General features: G+C 34.9%; 1 protein-coding gene across 2 annotated transcripts in view; it reads right to left on the minus strand.

The window, feature by feature from the left end:
• The window catches only part of KRIT1 (KRIT1 ankyrin repeat containing), a 30494-nt gene extending 5035 nt beyond the window's left edge, over positions 1–25459 (minus strand). The window contains exons 1-15 of one of the 2 annotated variants that reach the window (XM_080936141.1): positions 25248–25459; positions 22284–22433; positions 21403–21562; positions 18577–18669; positions 16965–17094; positions 15956–16199; positions 15655–15770; positions 15328–15471; positions 13134–13290; positions 12232–12339; positions 9905–10061; positions 7905–8056; positions 5150–5316; positions 4350–4437; positions 3744–3950 (exon numbers count right to left, since the gene is read on the minus strand). In XM_080936141.1, coding sequence (XP_080792267.1) covers positions 3744–3950; positions 4350–4437; positions 5150–5316; positions 7905–8056; positions 9905–10061; positions 12232–12339; positions 13134–13290; positions 15328–15471; positions 15655–15770; positions 15956–16199; positions 16965–17094; positions 18577–18669; positions 21403–21562; positions 22284–22385 — 2025 coding nt within the window. In that variant the 5' untranslated portion in view covers positions 22386–22433; positions 25248–25459. The remainder of the gene's footprint in view (positions 1–3743; positions 3951–4349; positions 4438–5149; positions 5317–7904; positions 8057–9904; positions 10062–12231; positions 12340–13133; positions 13291–15327; positions 15472–15654; positions 15771–15955; positions 16200–16964; positions 17095–18576; positions 18670–21402; positions 21563–22283; positions 22434–25247) is intronic. The other variant, XM_080936142.1, reaches the window with a different exon arrangement.
• Positions 25460–25558: the final 99 nt, after the last annotated feature.

Raw genomic sequence — 25558 nt, forward strand, 5'->3', positions numbered from 1 at the left:
CTGTCTACATTCATGTTGTAAAATATAACTCTGTAAGATATGTGAAAATAGCTATTTAGAAAGATATAGACTGAAACCGTGGAAAGCACAGTAATAACTTAAAATAAGTATGCCTAGTCACCTCAATTATTTTTTTAAATTAAAGCTAAAGATCAATCATTTAGTATGTCTCAAAAAAAAAAAAAAAAAAAGAAAAGAAAAAGAAAAAGAAAGGAAGGAAAGAAAGAAGGAAGGAAAAAATGGGTTCAGGTAGCAGGTTTCAATTTTATGGAGATCAGATTTCCAATAAAAGTAAAGCTGATCCCATATATTACAATTAAATCTGCTGTTAGAGGACAACATGCAATGAGGAAGACCCAGGGTCCACGCGGTCTTTTGATGTGATCAGACTTCTGCAGAAGGAAAAAGCTGCCTTCTTAGGAGATAAAACCTATAATTGGTGAGAAGCTCAATACGGAGAGTAAACTGAGTCAGGAAATCATAACTGAAAGGGCAAGCTGGAGACAGTGCAAAGGAAAGGCAGTGAGACGGCGTGCCCAGCGGCCAGCAGCACGGCAGCAGTGATGAAAACAGTGTGCTCCGCAGAAGGGGCTGTGTGCACAAACTCAACTCAGCATGCTATTTAATCAAACTGACGACACAGGAATGAATACAGTTCACCACACTGAAACACTAAGTCACAACACAATTCACTCTATGTGAGTAGAACAGACCAGTCTCTGAAGAACTGTATTTTCTGATGAACTGCTTTCACTACTTCAAAGAGAAAGAAGACACAAAAGATAGATAATTGACATTAAAGAAAAAAAAAAAAAAAGGAACATTCAAGTTTCTCCAGAGAATCAATCTCTAAAGGACAACAACCTACTTAATGACTGAAAAATTACAGTCATCTTAGATCTTTCAAAGGTACCCTAAACATATCAGCAGTTTAGAAGCAAAATATACTTCCTTTTTGGCTCAATCACTTTTTATATACCTAAGGATAACATTCCCATGTATATTTTTATCTGTTCACTTATTTTTAAGATGTGTGTGTGTGTCCAGTTTCTCACAGAGGCCAGAAGGGTATCAGGACCTGGAGTTATAGGCAGTTGTGAGCTGGAAACCCAGCTCTAGTCCTCTGCAAGAACAGTAAATGCTCTTAACAGCTGAGCCATCTCTCTAGCCCTCTGCTTAGAAACTGAATATCTTATTCTGAAAAAGAAGTCTGCCAACTAATAACACTGCTATAATCCTTTTGCCTGTTTTCTCAATTATTCAACTCCTGCATCAGGATATTATTAAAATATAGGATGTTGCATTATACTGCTAATTCATCAGTCCATCATTGGAATGCTTTATAAAACATTTTATTGTTATTCAAACTTGAAATGCTACCAAAAGCCAAACACTACAGCTCAGAGAACAGTGGTGTCCCATTCACAGCATTATAATCCAGCTGTAAAAAGAGGGGTCTGTAAACACAGGTCTACAATTAACAGAGGAAAAACATCTTAAAATGGTGAAAAGTATTTCCTTCTTTTTCTTTTCTTTCTTTTTGTAGGTGTGTATTTGTTAATGCACATGGAGCCCAGAAGTCAACGCTGAGTGGCTTCCTAACCCCCAGTGCCTTATCGTTTAACATAGGGTCTATTCTCACTGAACCTGTAAGCTCTTTGACTAGACTGGATAGCCATGAGCTCCAGGATCCACCTGCTCTTACTCACTGTGCACTGGGGTCACCAAAGGGCACCACAGTGCCCAGCTTTTCATTTCTGTTGAATAAACTTAGTTCACAGAAATAGAAAAGTGGCACAAACCACATAGCAGTAGCCCACCTGGTATCTGTAAACCAGTTTTAATAGAAATAAGCTATACCCAAGAGCAAGCAGTAAGGAATTTCAAGAAATCAAACTCTATGTCAAGTATGAAAATCTGTTGTTCTGCCCTATATTGTATTGTATTCTCTAGATCCTCCCAGAAGTCAGCAGCATTATGAAGTAACTGTCGCCTAAAAGGCTAACCCCAAGTTCACATGGATGACTATATGTTACTGTAAGAAGCAACTGCAGAGCTGGAGTGGCTCAGAGGTTAAGAGCACTGACTGATCTTCCAGAGGACGCAGGTTCTATACCGAGCACCCGCACGACAGTTCACATCACAGCTGTCTGTAATTCTAGGTCAGGGGATCCAGCACTCTCTTTTGACCTGAGGACCAGGCATACATGAGGCACACACACTTACACATAGGTAAGTCATCCATACACACATTATAAAACTTCAAAATGAAAGAAAAAGAAAAGATTCCACAATAAGACACAAAATTAAGAAGAATAAAATTCATAAAATTTCCAAACTAAAACATCCTTTGGAACATGACCTACCTTTGACAAATCTTAGTGAGGTAAGATCTTTACTTGATTGCCATTTTAAGTTAGAAAGATGTTTATCCTTGCTAGATGTGTTGAATATGTTAAAAATAACTGTTTTTACATTCTAATAATTTTAATTAGAGTAAGGAACAACAAAGTGTAAAGAATTTCTGTATTGGACCTAAAGAGATGGCCCATCAGTTAAGAGCAGTTCAGAAGACCTGAATTTGATTCCCAACCATGGCTGCTCACAGCTACTTGTAACTCCAGCTCCAGGAAGATCTGACCCCTGAAGCCTCTGAGGGCAGCTGCACTTACAAGAACATACTGTATGATATATAACTATGCATATTATAGACACAATAAATATAAAAACAAAGCTTAAAAAAAAAAAAAAAAAAACAAACCCAGAACATCAAATGGTCATATTCCCTTCCATACTAAATCTTGTTCCCCAAAGAGCTTCTTATAACTAGTCTTAATTTTCAAAATAAAGCCCGTTTGTCATACTCTACCTATTTCTCTCTTAAGTCTGGAGTCTTCCCCCACCACTTCTGTCCAATCGGTCTTAATCTGTATATTAGGTAGGCAAGCCTCAGAGTCTTAATCCTCAGGTGCTAGCAGTGTAGATAACTGACACTGTGTTGGGTAAGTAGACTTCCCTGTGTATGGGAAGAGGAAAAGCTGGCAGTAGTTCATGACTCAGAAGAGGCCCTCACAAGAACATGGCAATGCTGGTGCCATAACCTCAGACTTTAGAGCTGTCAGAAACAAGTGCCTGTTGTTTGTAAGACATCTAGTCTGTGGCCGGTTTTTATAGGAGCCTACAAGACAGATACATAATGCAAAGTGACTTTTAATTTGACTTTGCAGTGATTTGGCTCCTGTCTCTAAAGGTATCAGTTGGTTTTTTTTTTTTTTTTTAGTGAAATATATATGAGACAGATGATGGTGCATGCCTAGAATTTAGGAGGCTGAGGCAGGCAAACTTCTGTGAGTTTAAGGCCAACCTGATCTACATAGTAAGTTCCAGAATGCCAGAACTAAATAGTAAGAACCTGTTTCAAAAACCAAAAATTATCATATAGAAAAAAATGTAATCTGTATTTATGTAAAGACATTCTTCAACTCCTACAATTTTTATAGCAATATTAGCACACTGAAAAATTTAGCACCCCTTTCACATAAATATAACATATAAAAACATCTCTCTACCCCAAATACTATTTATTATATTGTATGGACAAAAAGTATTGTAAATTCAATTATGTATTATAATTGATATATATATATAGTACATAGATGCCAGGTCTAGATTCTTCATGGAAGACGGCAATGCTATTCTAAATAATACACAATATATCTACACAAATACAGCTTAAGATCTACCTTAGTTTCCATGTTTAGGAGATGAAGTCCTTTTATATTCACTCCTACATACACAGGGATGACTTTATGATTGCTTGGGCTTGCCTTTGTAAATATCTGTCCTGTGAAAAAAGCTGCTCCATACGTAGGGATTTCCCAGCAGTTCTGTAGAAACATGCGTTGCAGGTGATGCATTTCCTTACTGACACCCTCACTCATACTAAGATTCTGAAAACAAAGTGAAGAGATGTGACTTTTTAATAATGCGAACAGGTTAACTAGCAATTTCTAAAATCAATGTCTCCAAAGAGAATGACATCACAGTATATTATCCCAAGTGTATTTTCTTTCCTTGTGGCCTTAATACTAAAGATAAACCAGCTAAGACCCACAAGTGTTGTCTATTCTAATAGAATGTAAAGACTACGGGCAAGGACAGTACATAATTTCAGTTTTAACTCTAGTCTTTACCACAGTATTCAACACATAGAAAGCTCTCAGTAAAAGACTGTACTTCAAGAAAGAAACACATCTTGCTATTTTCAGTCAGGATTTTAAATTTAGTGTTTAAAACACAACACTATTACAAACAGCCTACAGTTGTCTCCATTTCTGGGGGCAGCTTACCTTGTACTCATGGAGTATTCGATTTATCCAGTGAGGCGCCTTGCTTTTCAGTTTAGTGATAGGTACAATGGACTTCAGGTTTTCTTCACTGGAAGTACACATGCCAACATCCTTAAATAAGTCATCTTTAGTAGCTAAAGTACAATAATCCTTCTGTCACAATGGCACCAAATAATGGAAATTTTAAGCTGAATATGATGTTTTAAAACAAAATGTTCCACAATCTGAATATTACCAGTTTAATATTTTCTTCTTCAATAACAAAAAAATATTTGTCAGAAGTTGAAAGATCCCATTAAAAAAAACTTTAGACATGCTAAAAACTGTATTTTCTCTCAATGATTAAACATCCAAAAACTTTATATGGTGTGATTCCTAAATATCTGACTCATAATTTTTCTTTTATTAAGTAAAAGTTTTAGCAAACTTATTTAAACATAAAATAAAAAAATAAAGAAAAAAGAAAAATAAAGAAAAATAAAGATAAATTATATCAAGTACAATATATATAAATAAAATGAAATGAAAAAATGAAATGTTTTATAACCAAAAAACAACAAATGCTTTACAATAGGTTTTTTTCTTTTTCTTGGTGTTTTGTATTATTTAATACTAAACCAATGTATAAATAGTCTGTCTGAGACAGTCTTACTATGCAGCTCAGGCTGGTCTGATTTATGATCTTTTCTGGTCTTATTGTCACTGATTATGAGCAGGCGCCACCATACCTGGCTAGCAGTGCATAAATACGTTGCAGTAATATTAAAACTGTGTTGGTTAAAAAGAGACTCTTTACTTACTTTAAGAAACCTTGCTTGTGTTTCTTACTCTCATAGTTCCCATAAACTATCTGTAACAGTAGACTTGCCAGCGTTATCAGCTTAGCATCAGGAGCTGTATAAAAGCCCTTCAGTAAATTATATCTTGCTTCATCAAAGAGAATAAGAATAGCTAGTGGGTCTTCAATCTTAAAAGGAAGAAAATAGAAAATTTGGTTATTAAGCTATAATTTACTTTACAAAACTTTATACAACTTTTTCTTATCCAATATAGCAAACTACAGCTATATAACTGTGTGTGTGTGTATGCTATTACCACACTAGGGCAGCTTTGTTCCTAACTACCATATAATACTTCAAGTCATATAATGTATGAGTCCCATAATCTCTATTACATTATATCACGAAAGCATCAACTTTTATACAGATATGGAAACTTGAAATAAATTTTCACATATGAAATAGTTTTAAGCTACTTATGTTCTGAGAAAGACCCCTCCATCTGCAGGTCTGCAGGCTGCATGAGAACAGGCAGAGGCAGGGTGTGGCCATAGGCGGTATACAATTTGCTAATCTATACATATGATCACAGTTTATGCAGTTAAGAATTATAGTACAGCTTATATAAATTTTAAATTCATAAAACATTTTTCTATTATCTACGCTTTATAAAATATAGCAGTGAATCTCAAAGATAAAATGTCAATTATTAGAAGGGTAAATGAGACTAAAATAGCTTTTGATTAAGGCAAACACTTATTTACTTTATACTTTCAAATACACTAAAGGAAGAGTATAGTATTTTCTTACATTTAAACAACTTATCTAATAGGATTAATATTGACAATGTTAGTCTATACATATATTTCTACTCAGAAAAAATAATTATAGTCTCTGAGTATTTCCAAATATAAGTTATGACATCAAGTCTTTATAGTTGAAAGATTCTGGTAAACCAAATAAACCTTACTATATCCACATAATTATTATAAAAAAATCAAAACCACCCCCACCACCAACAACCACCACAAATCTGTACCACAGAAATGGAATTTTTTCAAGAAGATCATTTAAACTTAGAAGACACTAATATGTACCAGATACGAAGTATGAATATTGACTAGATCCTGCAGGCGAGAGCTGATAAGGATTTCTGAAGTAACCGGGGAAATGTGGATTTGGAATCAGGTATCATTATGGAAACTGAACTGTCAGCTAACAGGCCCCTGAGGTTTGTCCTCACGTGTGCCCTCCGACAGCGCAGTCATCAAGCAGCTGTGCACAGGCACACAACAGGCAAACTGCCACACACACACAAATTAGGTAAGAAAAAGTAGAAAATGTGGTAAAATATTAGTAATCAGTGCATCCAACAAATGATACACAGCATTAATTATATTGCTTTTTAAAATCTACCTTTGCTTTTTGAGTTTCTTAAGTTACGATGCTGGGGAAACGCTGAACAAGTGCTATTTGCATACAAAGACTGACTTGATACATCTGACCAGTGTGAGCAGACAGCCACACAGAATTTCTGTTGGTATGTTAAATGAGTTTTAATCAATGGCTACTATTTTCTAATTAAATCAGGCTGTTTTCATCCTAAAATAATGATGCCAACCAACAAATGTAATTCTCCTATTTTTCAGGGTACAAATATGAATTTCTCAATTATATGAATTAAAGGACAAAGATACTTTGTCATATGGCATTTGATAAAGACTTGTTTTCTTTTATGAATCTACTTTTCTAACCATGAAATTTACTATCAGTGATCTGTATTGTTCCTTCCCTCTCCGAGACAACTTTCAAAGTATCTCATGAGTCACGAAGGTAGACTATGCTTAGATCATTTACAGATTCTTAAGATTTAACAGATTAAAACACTGTAATATACGTAACATACAACTTGCCATTTTAATCATTCATAAGTAAATAACTAATGGCATTTATAATATTTTCAGTACTGGGCTATACCCTCACCACTATTCCCAAGGATTATATATCACTTGGACTGAACTGGATGCTAATATTCTTTTGTAGAAATAGTTATAGATAGCATTAAATCTATTTTTTAACAACATTATGTGACCCAGCAGTTATTCCGTTAGTTTTCAATTTTTGTGGATATTATCAGGCTATTGTACCTTGTTTTCTATAATCTCTCACTTAGGTTTCTTCATTGTTCATTTATTCTTATGATATCTCATTTTCTCTAAAACTACAATACTTCAATCCAAACATACTTGCTTGGAAAGTATCAATCAAGTTTAAATTATGTTCTTATGTCAAGAATGGTTGCTTGCTCACTGCGTAGGACAACATTCTTGCATCCCTTTTGCAAAAACTCTATTCTTTACCCAAGTTTTGTAGGCTTTTTTTTTCTTTTTTAAAATCCTTTTCGTTCCTACACCTTCTTTGAAATTCACACAACTACTGATTTCTATTCTAAAAAAAAAAAGTTTTTTCTGTATAAACTATCTTTCTGATTGCTAATTTTCTTTAGTGTGGCTTCCTTATTCTCCTTATTTTTGTTTTCAAAAGTAAAAAAAAAAATGTATTTGTTAAGATAATGGAAGTAAAAGAAAAAAAAATACCAACCTAGAACTCTTTATGTAAACCAACTGAAATTTACAACAGGATATAAAGACTTAACAGAAAAAGGAAGCAAATATCCCTTGTATAGGAAAAACAGCATAATTCCTACCTCTACCTTCTACAGTAGATCCTACAAATTCTGTGGATTCAAATAACTAAATAAGGTTTCTAAGCAAACCTTTTTTTCAACTTCTAAAGGAAGTCCCACATCTCTTCTTAGGAAAAGCTGTGGTGTTTCTCTTTGTGGATCCAAATTAGTCAATTCAGCAAGTATTTCTGGCCAGTCACGAACTTGTTGCAAGGGTTTATGATAAGGCTTGAACTGAAGACCTGAAAAAGAGCTGTCCTTTATAAACAATACTGTAAAAACAAATCCACTATATCAATGCATAGAAATCTTACATTAAACTATATGCATCTAAGTATTAAACAGTTTATAGATCTAAATTAAAATCAATGTTCAATAATTATTACTACCCAAATTGTGGATACATCCCTGTTTTTAAGGACATAATTATAAGAGCATTTCTTGGGAGCTAGGTATGAGGGCACAGACTACAAACCCAGCACTTGGAAGGTGGACATTAAGAACACCACAAGTTCAAATTTATCCTCAGCCAAATATCAACTGTATGAGATCAGCATGAGTTACGTGAAAGTAAAAGTAAAGCCTATGGGCTGTAGAGATGGATCCGTGGTTAAGAGCACTGGATGTTCTTCCAAAGAACCCAGGTTCAGTTCCAAGCATCCGTATGGTGGCTCAAAACCACCGGCAACGCCAGTGCCAGGGATCCAACAACTCTCTACCCTCTGTAGGAACCAGGCATGCCCATGATACATAGACATACATGCAGGAAAAAAAATATAAACTAATAAAATAATTTTGAAAAAGTAAAGAATATTTCCTGGGCTTGGGAGATATATATCAATAGTAGAGCACTTGCTTGGTAGTATTTGAAAGACCTGGTTTCATAAATAGAACTAGAAAAAAATTGTAGATAATTCTTAACATAAATCAAATGTATTAACGTACATTAAATTCTTAAATTTTTTTTTAACTATTTTAAAAAACAAAGATAAAAGAAAAAAATTTAAACATTTTTGCATAAATGTATACGAATACAATTGTGTCAGTGCTTGGCTTTTTTTTTCTTTTTTTTAAGGTTTGATACTCTGCATTAAGGTCTTACTAGTTACAATGAGCAAAAAGTACATGTAAAACAGGATGTAACCCGGAATTAGTCAATGTTTTCTTGGTGTGTAAGGATTGAGCATGACCTTTTTTTTTGTTTTGTTTTGTTTTGTTTTTTTCTTGAACTTCACACAGTCTGTGAGTTGTTTCTGGGGCAGTCTGAGCCTCTGGGGTTAGCATCCCACTATCAGTGACTGCATATTATGTCTGTTCTTTTGTGACTGGGTTATCTCACTCAGGATGATATTCTCCAGATGCAACCATTTTCTTAAGAATTTCGTTAAGTCATTGTTTCTGAGAGCTGAGTAGTAAGTACTCCATTGTGTAAATGTACCACAATTTTTTTATCCATTTATCTACTGAAGGACATCTGGGTTCTTTCCAGCTTCTGGCTATTATAAATAGAGCTGCTATGAACATTGTGGTGCATGTATCTTTGTTGTATATTGGAGTGTTTCTAGGGTATATGCCCAGAAGTGGAATAGCTGGATCTTCAGGTAGTACTATGTCCAATTTTCTGAGGAAAAGCCAGACTGATAAATTCTTAATTCTACTGCAGCGTTCTTATGAATAACTATGATGATTTGGTGCTAAACATATATTCAAAGATAATCACCACACAATTAATTATATATAATATTTACAGTAAGTTTAGAAGGATAAATATACATTAATATAAGTTGATTTTAAATAAGTTTGACAGAAAACTAACAAATATTTCACTTTAAGAGAAACCCTAAAAATAAAGGCAAGTTGTATGAATTTTACACTTAATAGCATTTACACTAACTGTATTGTCTACTAATTTCAGTATGCTTTGAATGAAGCAGGGAGAAGGTCCTCCCCATTTCAGTTTGAACACTAATAATATAAAATGTAGCCATAAGTAAATAGTAACTAATACTATCCTCAAATTTTTTAATGCACTTCCAAAAGGAGCAATGCAGTTTAAACAGTTAACTAGTTCCCCTCCCCAGCTTCCTTACTGAGGTTTTCCGAGCAGATCCAAATGGTGAAGTACTGCTGAGTCTCCTGAGAGAGACGCATCCCTTCCATTATCTGCTGTGCTGTGGTATTGTTGCCGTGCTTCAGTTCCACAGAACGGTATGACCCATCCATCCTGTAGATTCGAACTTTTTCATACTAGAAAAAGCAGGAAGTCATGTAAGCTGTCTAAAAATTACATATCCTGAGCCTGAAGAGACAGTTGAGTAGTCAACTATCTATTCCTATATGATTCCTATAGACAATTGCAGTTTAGTTCCCTATACCTATTTTGAGAGGTTCACGGAATCCAATACCATCTTCTGGTCCCTGTGGATAATCACAAATACATGTGCGTATACACATGTAGGCATACTCACATACTTTGAATACACATATATTCAAAGTAATTACATACCATAGTGCAACAAGATACTTTCTGTCCAACTTCATACCCTTCATGGTATAGTGCTGAGGTTTGGTCTGTTGCTATGTATTGCAATGTAAGGTCTAGTGAATTCTCATGTTTATAGAGTTCTGCTGTGCAAACCTTGTTCCTTAATTTAAAACTATGGTTAAATAAAATTGGCTACAGCCAATAACGGAAGAGATTAGAGGCAGGTGGGTTTTCAGTTACCTGGTTGAGGGTGGAGAAGAGAGAGGAAGAGGAGAGCTCAGGAGAAGGAGGAAGAACAAGAAGAGACGAGGAAGCTGCCATAAGGGAAGATGGACCGTGAGCACATGGCCAGGAGAAACAGCAAGAATCTATCTGGAGTATACCACTGGGAAGGTAGCAGGCCAGCAGTAAGAAGAGTAGATTAGGAGTTATCTCCCCTCCGCCCACCATAGTCAGTCTCATCTATTCATAAGCTAGTGGGTATAAGCTTAATTTGGTTGTACTACAGTAAAGATTTCTATTGTGGGAACTATCATACACTTGCTCAAACAAAAACATGTTGACAATATTTAAAAATGATTATCCCTATTGTTTGCACTTTCTAAAGTTTCTTCTATGTTTCATGGTCAAATTAAGGGAAATTAAAAAAAATATATTGGTTATTAAATTCTTCTAAGTGTATCATTTATAGGGTATTTAATATATAAGGTAAATATCTCAGGAAATATAAACTTAAAATTAAATCAAAGAATTCCATGAGTCTAGTGAGTCACAAATACTGAAAAAAATATGTGCCAGCAATAACTTACAGTAAGAGAAGTTTATACTGGAAGACTCTGAAAACACAAGTCCTGAAATCCTGGATTTTGAGCTAGTTTCCTTCCTTAGGTTCATAAAATCTTAACCAGCAGAGAAAATCAGTAGAATTGTACTGTTAAAGGAGGCAGGCCATCTCACACATAATTTTTAAGATAATTAATTTTGGATTTAAATTATATATTTGATCACATTCACAATATAAAAGTTTGGCCAGAAAATGTTACCTGACTGTATCATCAGAAACTGAATGATCGTGAAGGATAATATAAGGATTTCTCTGTTCAGTTAGCTAAATAAAAAAGCAGGAAAGGCTAGGAATACAGCTCAGTGAAGCACTTGCTGTGAATGTAACAAGTTCCGATTTTAACTTCTCAGCACCCACATAAAAGTTGGCAATGGCTTTTTGTGTCTGCAATGCCTGGGTCAGTTAGACAGAGGAGTGAAGAGAAGAGGCTCCTGGAAACTAGACAAAATGGTGGGCTTTAGGTTCAGTGAGAGACTCTTTCTCAAAAAATAAGGGAGAAGTGATAAAGACTCCTAACATCCTCTGGTAACATCTTCACAACTACACAACTACACAACTACACACACACACACACACACACACACACACACACACACACACACACACACCCCTACTTCTTTCCCAAACCTAGGAAATCATCTATTTCACTTTTGTGAGAATAATGAGTTTCTTATACATCGATTTGCTGAAAATTATTAATGAATGGTGTATAATGCTGCTGCTTATAAATATAAATGTTGCTTGGGAGGAATACATCTTAATGAGCGGAACTATTTATAATAAACACATTAAGTACAATCATACATAATTCAGTATTTTGGTTGATGGCAAAACCAAACATCTAAGGGCACCACACATACCATACTAAATGCCATTATAGCCTAGGTATATTTACCATGGATATTCTACAAATATATTCCATATTTGTGCAGTGCTAAAAACGTCTAAGGATATGTTTCTTAATTATATCTGTCATATGAGATTATACCATGAATTAATCTTTTTAGTAAAGGGAATGAACCTAGGGTCTTTTGTAAGCTATCAACTTAAGTAAGACATTTGGATCTAACTATTCAGATAATACTTACTGGCTTATTAATGGCTTCTTTCAACAATTTTGCAGCTTCTTCCCAGTTATTTTGTTTGTTTTCTTCACAAACATTTAATGGGGATCTTCCTTGTTGGTCTGTTATGTGCTAGAATGGAAGAAGGGATGAACAGAAAGACATTACAGACACACCGTGTTCTGAAAGCATGTTATTCAATGAAAACTGTATAGAAATACTCTGGTCAAGGATTAATTATTAACCATACTTAGAATATACTATAAGAAAAACTGGAAAAGCTAAAAAACTCAGAGCACTAATTAGTAGGATTATGTTTCTTAAAAGTTCAATTATAGGGCTGGGCTCAGTGGTTAAGAGCACTGACTGCTCTTCCAGAGGTCCTGAGTTCACCAGCAACCATATGGTGGCTCACAACCATCTGTAATAAGATCTGATGCCTTCTTCTGGTGTGTCTGAAGACAGTTACAATGTACTTATAAATAAAATAAATCTTAAAAAAGTTCAGTTATAGATTTAAGAAGGGTTTCCACAGTTTTATTATTTTTCTTTTTACTAAGTACTTGTTAGTAGAAATTTTAAAAAATGGGTAAATGGTTTTCTTTTAAGACTTTTGGGGGGAAGTACAATGTAGAATGAACTTTATGCATATTCTGGAGATGGATATGTGTAATGACTTTATAAACAATATAAATGTAGTGAATGTTATGAACTGTGCATCTAAGTGGTTAAAATAATTCATTTTTTGTGAAATGTACTATATCAATAAAAACAATTCAAAACTTAAAAGCACAGTTAATACATAAATATCATGCTATAAACTCTATAATGTAATATTTGTTTTAGGTGTCTTATTAAGCATACAATCACACATTTTAACACTATTTATTAGTCACTGAATATTAAAATACAAAAGCATGACTTACTCTGTCAATGTCTGGGTGAGTTAGGAGGATCTGCACTATTTCAGCATGTCCTCCTCCAGCAGCAAAATGAAGGGGTGAGCTGAGCTGGCCATTTAAAAGGTTTGGATTGCACTTCCCCTTCTCTAATAAGATGCGGGTGGCCTCAACCTTTCCATACCTATAAAAATAAATAAGTAAAATTTATCTAAAAAAACAAGCCCCACTTGATATGTTAAAAACATTCAAGTTTTACAAGGTATCTAAAGAGAATATAGAGAACAAAGGAGTAATGTAAATATCTTAACCTAAGTGTCTGGAACTTAGGAACTTTTTATGTGTTACTATGGCTCAGTTTAATTCTTATCAACTAAGAGAACTATAGTCTTAAAACAAGAGAAAAAAAAGATAACTTAACCTTTCCATAAGTACAAAAGGAAGAAATTAAGAGATACAATTTTGAGTTCATAATTGGGTCAAAAGGTGTAGCTCACTGGTAAATATATGCATCAAGAACCCTGTGTTCAGTTCCCAGCACCAGAGAAACAGCCAAATCAAGTAACAGCACAAAAAGCAATTTAAAATCAGAAATTAAGTCGTTTAAAAAAAATAAAGCTTACATCGAGCGAGTTATATAATATTGTAAGATAAAAGGAAACAGCTTAATATAAAAATCAGTAAGATTAGGATGCTTTAGCATTTTTTAAAGGTCATTTTATTTTATGTGTATGGGTGTTTTGCCTGCATACATCTATGCATCACTGAACTATCTTCCCACTCCAGTTATATTTATTAACCAAAGCCAACATTTATTCAGTACTTATATGGGCTCAGTTACTTTCCTTGCATTTTCTATTTTAATCTTAGAAAAAATCTTTTAAACTCCATCTTGTAAACATGCAAGCAGGCTATTAGAACATTTCATAATTAAAAGATCATACTTAAGGAACTAACCTTTTGCTACTGAAACCTCAGTCTATCCCAAAATACAGTAAATGTCACACTGTACTTTTGTTTTTATGTAATAGGTAGTTCAAAGTTTTACTTTTCTTTTCCTAAAGAAGAAAAATAACCCCTGCTGCAAAATGGAAAGCAAGTCTAATATATAAATCTGGGATTCCTAAATGAAAGTTCACTGATGTTAACATTTTCAATTCTGCAGCACATTTTGAGGGTTAAGGTATATTCTAGACCTTCTTTTGGCTCTCAGTAATATTTCTTCTAGGGTAATTATTAGTTATGTGAAGGAAAATTTACTAGGTCAGCTAATGATGATTTAGGATAGCTTGTTCTAAATATAAATATAAAAATTTCTCATAATGAGAAGCCTAAGAACATATTTTAGCTTGCTGGTTTTCCCCTGCTCCTGGGGATAAAACTTCAGATCTCAAGTACACTGATTAAGTGTTTTGCCACTGAACTGTATTTCCCATCAAGAGCACATATACAGATAAAATAGAAAAAAATTATAGAGAAACAGAAAAAACATATATTAAATATAACCATTAAACAATTTGATACAAATATTAGAATCAGAGAAATGAAAATTTTGAATTGGAAAGAACTCTAGAATGGAAGAGGAATTGTTAGAGCACAGATTGGGGGGGGGGGGGCAGTGACCGGATTATAAAAAATAAAGTAATAAAAAGTTGTGTATAATCTACCTTATGACCTGATGTTTAAATATTTTCAGTTTGAGTTAAACATTGTATCTGTAATTTTAAAAATTAATACTATGATTTTATAACTTTATCCTAAAATGTTAAAAACATTATTTTTCCCTGGGGTTGGGGGAATCTTTGAAAAAGGATTTGGTAGGCTTCTTGATACCATACATTCTGAAAGATCTAAATGGATAAGTTTCTAACATGATACAAGGTCAAATCCCATGTGCTTAACAAATGTCAATTTTATAGCAAAAATAAACCAATGTAATGGAAAATAATAGTATAATGGAGCAATATGGAGCCCTGTGGTTCGCACTGACATATACTACCTATTGGCTATCTTGGTGTATGGCTTGGAAAGAAGACTACTAGTGCTCCCTCATGGCAGACCTGGCAGTTCTGAGCAGCAGCATACGCACAGTAATCGAAAGATCAACAGAATATTCAAAAGACAAGCAACGGTACACATGCTTTCTGGAATGAGAAAAGTTTTCTGATAAGAAACAATAATATTATGAGTTCAATTTTCCTAAACACAATAATTTACTTACCAGCATGCATAATGAATGGGTGCCCAGTGGTCATTATCTAGTTGGTTAACTGAAAATCCTTTCTCAAGAAGATGGCTTAGTAATTCTGAATCTCCTTCACAGGCATTTCGATGTAAAGGGAAGTCATCAACCCACTGTCGTTCTCTAATCATAAAATAGAAATGAAGAAAGCATGAAGTGTTGGAATCACACTACTTCCAAAGCAGTGACTCCCCTGTGGGAACTAGCTATCACCGTGCAGCCAGAGGCCAGCGGTCCACCTGCTTACTCACTGCCTACGCTGACTAACACCGCTGTCAAAGCCAGGGAGAGTAAAGCAAGCCGTACTTGTCTTCCACAACACTGCTCATGCTTCGTTGCCATTTCTCCTGTTTGGGAATCTGGATTTTTGAGTAGTCTGGAGCTCCGAGACCAAAGTATGGATTTATTACCACTTTATCTACCTAGAAAAGGAAAAACACCATGAAAAATACTTAAAAGCCGCCGATGCTTGACTTTCATATATGTAAATAAAGCACAGGAATTATTTTAACGTTTACAATGACAACCTATACGCATTCGTTAGAAAAAATTATATAAATTATATTTAAGATGTCTTTTGAAACCAAAGTCAAAATTCAACTCTTACCCGATTTGTATACTGAAGATCTGATCCAAACAAAGGGTTGTAAACGCAGGTGTCTGCCTTCTCTAGGGCTAACATTTTACTCTTTATTTCTAGTGCGCTGTAGCCCATATGTAGTGAGTTTTCTATCTGACCTAATTCAGCAGCATAAGCAGGGTTGATGACATTTGTCTTTATCCGTTCAAGGGGAGAAGGTCGGAATAAAGCTGGAATAAAGTGAGATTGTGCATGCCGTTCATCTAACCACCTACAGAAGTGGGAAAAGAGGCAAAAGTGAATGGCAAAGGAAAACTACTGTAGAACTGACATGTGACATCTTCTAACACTATATTCAATAAATATATTATTTATATTTTATAAAGACATTCAGAATCTATGGTACCAAGAAGCCTACCAAATCCTTCCTCAAAAAACTTTTCCCCAGGGGTTGGGGATTTAGCTCCGTGGTAGAGTGCTTGCCTAGTAAGTGCAAGGCCCTGGGTTCGGTCCTTAGCTCTGTAAAACACCAAACCAAAACAAACAAACAAACAAAAAACAAAAAACCTTTTCCCCACCTCAGGAAAAAAATAATGTATTTTTTAATTTATAAAGAGTAAATAATATTAATAAATAAAATATTTTAATGTTAAGTACTTAATAAATGCTTTATCAATAGACAAAGCAGTTTTTCTAAAATTCCTGCCACTATAATCATAAAAATGCCTTTAAAAAGTGTGAAGTACTTATACAGGTGGACTCCTGGAATGTGATACTATACACACAAAAAAAATACTACTATGCCTACTTTTACAACAGAAGAATTATCCTGAAAGCTGGGATGTGATTATTATTTTTCAAAGAAAAATTAACATACTGTAAATAAGCAAGGCAGTCTTAATTTGGGGGGCTTCACCCTTATAACAAAAAAATGGCATTTTTAATAAGTTATTTTCATTATTTTTTTTTCCAGAAGTGTATCTTAAACTAATTTCATGATTATAATAGATTAAAATATTCTTAATGCATTTCTTACTTATCCAAGGCTATTAACATTCTTGCTGTAAGGGTTGCAAAGTGAGTACTGGATTCACTACAAACTCTCATGATATCTTGTAAGCAGTAAAAAATTGGACATCCCGGAGTATATGCATATTTAGTATTATCTAAAAAAGAAAAATGAGGAAATTATTCCATTACATAAGTTTACAAATACACTTTCTTCATATAGAACAAGTTCTCACAATTTGTAAAACAGAACAAATTGTTCTCTTTTTGGAATTACAAGGCCTAGAATCAAGTGACAGCCAGTTTTGTAACTTGTCTTAGACAAACACAACATCAATCATTTCTAATTTTATCTGGTGTTTGTGTGTAGGTCAGTTGGTTCTTATCTGCTACCTTGTTTCTGCCATGTGCATCAGACTCCGAGAAAGCTGGCCATGAGCTGTTTATTCACTCCACTGTCTCCTGCACACTCACAGCTGGAATGCTGGGATTCCAAAGGCTTACTGGCAGTTTTATGTGGGTTATCAGGACTGCATTGAAAGCACTTTCAATCACTGAGCACCAGTATTCATAATCTTCCTCAATAATGTTATAAAATCTATTAAGGTTTCCAACATCATTTGAAAGGGCAGATTTTTTAAATTTGTAAATGCTTGAGAAAATCTTGCATGCTATGCTGGCCAATAAGATAATGTAAACACATGAAGCTGCAGCAGGCTGATGGGATAGCTATGGTCTTTAAATTTTTATTGAAGTATTACAACTTATGTGAGGCCAGTACTCTATAGTTTGTAAAGAAATTTCATATCAAATACCTCAATGAATTCTTTCTATACTATGAATCAAGTGAGAATACAGAATACGATTTTCTCTATGTACATATAATTAAATCTTAAAGATGAATCCAAAGTCTCAAAATAATTATAGGATCTGAACTGAAACTCAAAATTGCTTTCTATTATTCTAAGATTTCAAAAGCTCAATTTAAAATTTTATAGTAGATCTATGTTCTGTAAATTACTAACATTACTAGGCAGAATATTTTTGAACTGTAAGTAGTGTTTTTCTTGGCATCATTATAACTTATATCTATCTCTAGCCTATTAATGGCATATCCTTTGAAAAGCTGCTTTATGACCAGAATGCTTTTTTAATGTCAATTTTATTTTATGTCTGTGAATATTTTGCCTGCAAGTGTGTCTATCTACTGTGTGCAGGCCTGGTACCTTCAGAAACCAGAAGGCAGTGTGGGATCCCCTAAAATTGGAGTTACCGATGGTTGTGACCCACTGTTTGGAGAATGGTTATTAAACTTGGGTCCTCTGGAAGCCCAGTGACTGTTTTTAACTACTGAACCGTCTACTCTCGAGCTTCTTAACCTGAATATATTTAATTTCAATTATTTCTCTCTTCACATCTATATCTTAAAAGTAAGAGTAAAAACATTATGTATGAATTAGCCAAGAAGTCTATATATTACATGTAGAAATTGAAGTATTTGACACTGTTTTCTTCTGTTATCTTAAAAACATGTATAACAATATTACAATAGTAACTATAAAGTACATTCCCAAGTGCCTCAGCAAACTTCCAATTTACATTTAAACTACCTAAAGGTCTGTAAAGCCTGTTTAGATTACCTTTGACTACGGACGGAACGATAAACAGAGCTGCTTCTCTGCCTGTCTTCTCTCCATCCAGAGGGAACTTCTTCATCAGCACCACTCGTTTTCCTAATCATTAAAAAATACCAACAACACCCCAACAAACAGAGCAGCGATGACAGTAAGAGAATCTTTACTTGCTTGCCTCTTTGCTTTGTTGAAATAAAGTCTCTCATTGTAGTCCTGGCCTGAATTCCCCATGTAGCCCAAGCTAGCCTTTAACTCATGATCCTGCTGCCTCAGCCTCCTCAGTGTAGCAATTACATGTGCTAAACATAATAGACATTTAAATTGTATAATTTATCTTTAAGTTTAGAAACCAAGATTTTAGGGGTTACAGATGCCTTTCATTGATATAGCACTTGTCTAATATGAAAACAGGTCTAAATTTGATCACTAGTATTACAAAAATAAATTTTAAAAATTAAAGATTAAAAATATGTACAAAAAACAGAGAAAATTATTTTAGAAAAGAAACTCAAATACATAAAAAGCAGCTATATATTATATTACATTATATCATATATTATATGCACTAATAAAAACTAGTAATTCTGGCAATTGACTCAGTGGGTAAAGTATTTGCTGTACAAGTGTGAGAACCTAAGTTCAAATCCTCAAAGCCAGGTAAATCTGGGCACAACAGTGTGTGCCTATAATCCCACTGCCGGACAAGCAATAGGGGAGATGTAGATGGGAGAACTAAGGTGAGGTCAAGTAGCCTGTGTGTGCTTGGCAACACAGGAGCCATGGTCCAAGCATGACCTGCACTTATACATACAAATGACCATAGAGGCATGCATACATATACTAAATGCATTCAGAGTTTTAAATTAAAAAATAAAAAATAAGTGTTGGCAAACTTTGATACTACAAGATCAACATATAGAAAAACAACTAATAGATTCAGGGTCATATTTTTATGTCCTAGAAGCTTCCTCTGAGCTGGAGCTAGAGAGAGTTGTGAGCCACCATGTAAATGCAGGACACTGAACCCAGTCCTCTGAGCACAGCCAAAGCTCTTAACCACTGAGCCATCCATTGAGCCCCTTTTAAAATTCTAACTCCTACTGTGTATACAGTTTATAACTGTTATACCTTCTGACTGCTGTCTGTTTCTTAGGAGGCCAAAGCCTCTGAAAATAGGCTATTATTTTTCAATAACTTGTACCAATTTCACATTGTCTAATATTTTAAATGGACTTCAACCTTTCAGGATTAATACTCTCCCCACCCCCGCTTTGGTTTTTTAAAACAGGATTTCTCTTTGTTGTTCTGACTGGTCCTGGAACTCCCTCGGTAGACAGGGCTGGCCTTAAACTCAGAGATCATCTACCCCAGCTGAGGTCAATATGTTTATATTATTTTTACTATTTTACCCCCGTTTTTCTTTCTTTCTTTTGTTTTAATTTTTTTAAAACTTTATTTTAAAAAACAAAGATTAAAAAAAAGAAAAAAATTTTTGCATAAATGTATACAAATACATTTTTGTCAGTGCTTGGCTTTTTTTTTTTTCTTTCTTTCTTTTTAAGGTTTGATACTCTGCATTAAGGTCTTACTAATTACAATGAGCAAAAAGTGCATGTAAAACAGGATGTAACCCGGAATTAGTCAACGTTTTCTTGGTGTGTAAGGATTGAGCATGACGTTTTTGTTTTGTTTTGTTTTGCTTTTTTCTTGAACGTCACACAGTCTGTGAGTTGTTTCTGGGGCAGTCTGAGCCTCTGGGGTTAGCATCCCAATATCAGTGACTGCATATTATGTCTGTTCTTTTGTGACTGGGTTATCTCACTCAGGATGATATTCTCTAGATGCAACCATTTTCTTAAGAATTTGGTTAAGTCATTGTTTCTGATGGCTGAGTAGTACTCCATTGTGTAAATGTACCACAATTTTTGTATCCATTCATCTACTGAAGGACATCTGGGTTCTTTCCAGCTTCTGGCTATTATAAATAGAGCTGCTATGAACATTGTGGTGCATGTATCTTTGTTGTATATTGGAGTGTCTCTGGGGTATATTGTTTTAATTTTTAAAAATGTTTTAAAGGATCTTTCTTCTATGACCAAAATGAGAAGAAAACTATTACCTTGATAGCTTAAAGATTTTGATTTTTTTTTTTTCCTTTTGGCTAATTAATCCATGAATATTGTTTCCCTTAGCCAAAAGGGAGACTTATAGTTAGTTTCTTTTGTTTGGTAGTAGCACAAAGATAATTATTTACAAAACTATATTGCTAGCAAAAGTAATCTGTAGTCTTTCCATTAAAGAAATCCCTAACACTGCATCTTCTTAAATGTTTGTGTTCTCTAGGAATTAGTTATCATTGGGAAGAAAGGGATCAGTGAGGGTGGAGGAGGGGCTAAACTGGAACAGTGAACACGATAAAGTATATAATGCACACTGAAAAACTCTATAATTGAATCTAAGTTACTTCTTGAAAGATCTGGGCTATAGTTTAACAACTTCCTGAGGTTTTCAGACTTCTTTAAATGGAACGAAAGACAGAAAGAAAATGATTTTAAAATATTAAAAACAAATTTTTTTCTGGGCCAGACAGAGCAGCACAAATTTTAATCTCATCAGAACTCAGTAGGCAGAGACAGACAGATCTCTGTATCTGCAAATTCAAAGCCAGACTGGTCTACAGAATGAGTTCCAGGACAGCCAGGGCTACACCATGAAACTTTGTCTCAAAACAACATAAACAAAGCAAAACAATCCTCTAGCACCCCAAACCCACAAAAAATTTTAAGGAATTAAAAACAAATTGTTAGGTGTAGGGAAAGAAAAGTTTCCTACCTTTGATCCCCTGGTTTGCAGGAGAAATTGGTTTGGTAGTTTCTACTACATAATCCAATATACCTTGTGCTATTTCACTGTTGCCTTGAAGTTTAGTTTCCAGCAAAACTTTCTTTCTCTTTTTTTTCTGTCCTTCAATGGGAACTTCATGCAATAAAATCTTAGATGAGAAGAAGACATTAATACAGAGTTTAGAATTTACCTTTTCTAGAGTACCATCATACTCTGACCATCTTCCCCACCCTAGGTGATATTACAGAATAACCTATGGTGCTTTAAATCAGCCTAAGGCTCCTCTCCTCTCTGCAGCTATTAACTCATAATGGGCTCCTAACACCAGTAGTTTCCCAAGTCAACTGATAGTGCAAACAAGATTGGGAAATGGGTTTGGGTGACATTACAAAAGCAATTTAATTTAATGTGGGAATTAAGCTGAGTAAATTGATTTTTCATTAAGTTTTTAATTTGTTAGTTATTCCATAAATTATACAAAAATCTAAGTAAAAAAAATGTAAGAAAACCATGACTCTGTCTTTCTCTGTTTCTTTCATTTGTAAGGCAGGATCTCGTACACACACTATGTAGCCAAAGTCCACCCTGACTGATTTTATGCAGTGCTGAGAAACAAGCTCAGATATGCTAGCCACGCACTCTTTCAACTGGTTTACATTTCAGCCCCCAAATAAATTTTTAATCTCATCATCTACACATATAAATGAATACCAAATTATGAAAGGCACACAGTAGAAAAATGTAAAAGTGGCTAGAGACCTATATTAACTAGCTTGTTAATAATTATAGCATGTATTCATAATCCTTTACGCATAAATGGTAGTACAGAATGACATTCAATAGTAGGAATTAAATGTTATCCTTCTCACTTCATAGGACTTAGCTCTATACTCCCGAGAGTTGAGACTGGCAGTATTCTTTGGACGGATAACCGCAACGTATGCATCTTCTATGTTTTCTGGATTTCCCATTGCTTTATGAAACAAGCAAAAAGTTCCTTGGAAGAGGAAATGACATAACTGATGGCAAGGTTAAAAAAAAAAAGGAAGAAAGAAAGAAAGAAAGAAAGAAAGAAAGAAAGAAAGAAAGAAAGCATTATATTCTAGTCCAACAACTTTTATTTTCTAATATTCACTTTGAAAAACAATTATAAAATGTTTACTTTTATGTTTTACAATATATAATACCTAAAAGGCAAGCAAGAGATGAATTTAATTTTATCTTCATCATCGAGAACCAAGAATTTGGGCCTTAAAAACATGGCACAATTATAAACTATCTTATTAAGCAAATAATGACTTGAAATTGTGGTTCAGAATAATGTACTCTTGTTTCCTATACTGCATACAAATAAATGTTAAGTTTGGAATCTGGGAGTAGCTGGCTGATTTATACCTACTGACACTATAACTTCAGGCAAGAAAATATTGGATTTAAACATTTGGATGACCTAACCTAGGGTTTATCGTAAATCTGAACCATTTGGTCAGTTGACAAAAGAAATCTCTTCCCTGTGTTATCAATTCTCTAGATCATCAGAAGTTGTTCTTCTAAATATATTCAATATATTGAGGAATGGATTCCCCCTATCCCCCAAAACTGTTTTTAAGTCTTCACTGGGTAACTGTGGAAAAAGTGATTAAATTTCAGCTGTGTAAGTGACTGCTGAGTGTTCTCTTTGTCAGTGAAATTACTTTGTCACAGCCATACTAAAAAGCTTCTCTTGGATTGAGTATCTTTGTCTTTTTGGCTTTTAAAGGTTCCCTGAGTTATATGCCAATAAGTTTCTAAAAGAACATCAACCAAAGAGTTTCTTGTCTAGTTACATTGGCATTAACTCTCTTCAATTTTTTAAAAGGCCATCAGGCATTAAAATGGTTTTCAAGGACTAAAACTGTTCCTTGAGAGGATACACATTTATTCTGTTTTCTCAGAGGCAACTGATGTCACTCTGATACTCTAACTCACTTTCCTAAAATTTAAAAATGCCTTATTTTTGAAAGTTTCATTAAAATTAAATTCTTTTTAAAATCCAATAACTCCTGGCATTTTAAATAAAATTTAGTCTAAAAGCTTAACAAGTATTGTTTCACAATAATAAAATTTTCTTAATAAAATTTTTTTTTTAGTTACAAAACTTCTCATTGACTTGGTACCTAAGAAACAAAAGGTATTTCTTTTTTCCAATTATTTAATTTATTTACTTTTCATCCTCCTCCAGGGGAGGGAGAGGTCCAAAGGCTATCTATTGTAACCAGCCCTCAAGTCAAATCGCAGTAAGATTCTGGGCATCTTCTCCCTCTGAGCTGGAAGAGGCAGCCTCCCTAGGGGCAAGAGCCCCAAAACCGGGGACAGAGACAGGAGCAGCCGAAACTAAAGGTAGTTCCTTGAAGAAGCTTGAGTAAAACATTAGGATGAAGAAATCTCATCTTGTTTAATGTTTTGAGGATGGATTCTTTCTATAGTTCATAGATTTTTTTTTTCAGCTCAAAAATTTTAATAAGAACATTCTAAAAATCCACTACATGCAAAAGAGGTAAAAGAGAGGAGGCTTTTCTAAAAGATTTCTGTTTATCAACTGCTTATCATCTCAGATTAACACAGACTAAAACATAATAAACTATAAGCAAGATATATACACACATATATGAATACCTTACAGAATGTAAACCTCTTTAAAAGACACTGTATTGTAGACTTTGTACAAAACACATGGCAATCATAGAGCACTATGCTTTCTATAAAGTACCTAAAGGAGCAATTGAGTCATTAACTTTCTACACAGAATTTAAAGTAAGCTAATTCTTATCTCGATCAATTCATAACAAGAAAAGCATATTAACAAAGTGTTTGTTTCATTTGTTAATACTCATATATTTTGAATATTCATCATATATTTTAAATATATAATTTTACTATTAACAACATATCTCGCAACAGTTCCTAACATTGACTTTCAAAAGTATTTGTACTGAAGCACTTAAAATAGTCTCTTCCAATGGCATAAAAAGAAACAAAGGTAGGAAAACAATAAAAGCTATCAGCCATGAAGGCAAAGCCACGGTGCAGCTGAAACAAACCGACAGGAAGAGAGACCTTGTCAAAAGAAATGAAGACATTGTTAATATGCTATATGGCTCGCTGCACTGGAGAAAAATGCTCAGGCATAAATGATATGCCGCCTAAATAATGGCGACTTATGTAACTGGAGATGGTTCATAACTAGGAGGGCTGCATGCGATCTTTTTAGAAATACGTAGGGATACTTGATTATCATTGTGATTGAGAAAGGACACACACAATTTTCAGTTAGCGCCCACAGCAAGGGTAATTATTCCTCTGTGGGTCAGTGGGTTTGCAAGCAGTGAACACACTTAAGTTCCCTAGGAGAGTAGGACAAGAATGGAGCTGAAATCTTGAGGTAGTCCAGCCACATAAAGGCTTCTGGTAAAGCTACAAACGCCGAGGGAAGGGTATAGCAAAGAAAGCAAGCCAAAAGCCCTAAAAGAACTCGGATATAAAGAAGACTGCTACAATCGACAAGCTGTCACTGTCCCGACAATGACTACACTGCCTGAGTCGTCTTCCCTTGGCACCACCCACCAGGGTTCCACTATCGAGAAAGAAAGAAAGAAAAAAAAAAAGCAAGCTTCTTTGCTCCAAAAGTTCTCACCCAAAAAGCGACCGTGACTTCTCGGTACCTGCTGGGAAGAAACAACACCCCTTGCCTGCAGAACCTCGTTGGAAAGCTTCGGTGTCCCTGCTGGTTTTCTCTAGCTGGAGTCTGGCTCTCGCCTTTCCTTATTTCCGCCCAGGAAATGGAGAAGACTCACCCGAGCCGGCGGCCGATCTTCGCACAAGCCGCTACATCCAAGTCGAGGATGGGGCGGCAATCGGTGGACTTTGGAGCCGGTCACCGTTTTCTCATTCCGTCTGTCTTTCTAGGAGGCCCAGAGGCCCAACCCAACTTCCTGTAGCAGGAAGCCCCTGGGCTGTCATCAGAAGCCGCCCCGCGAGTTCGGGTCTCTGGGTATCTGTCCCCACTGTCTTTCCTTTCCCTCGGCCCCAGGAACCCTTCAGCCTCTCCACAAGCTCGGGGATCCCAAGGCCTCAGCTCGCCATCCCGCCGCTACCGGCGCCCGGC

This window comes from Micromys minutus (assembly GCF_963924665.1).
Source record: "Micromys minutus genome assembly, chromosome: 23".
NCBI classification, from domain to species: Eukaryota; Metazoa; Chordata; class Mammalia; order Rodentia; family Muridae; genus Micromys; species Micromys minutus.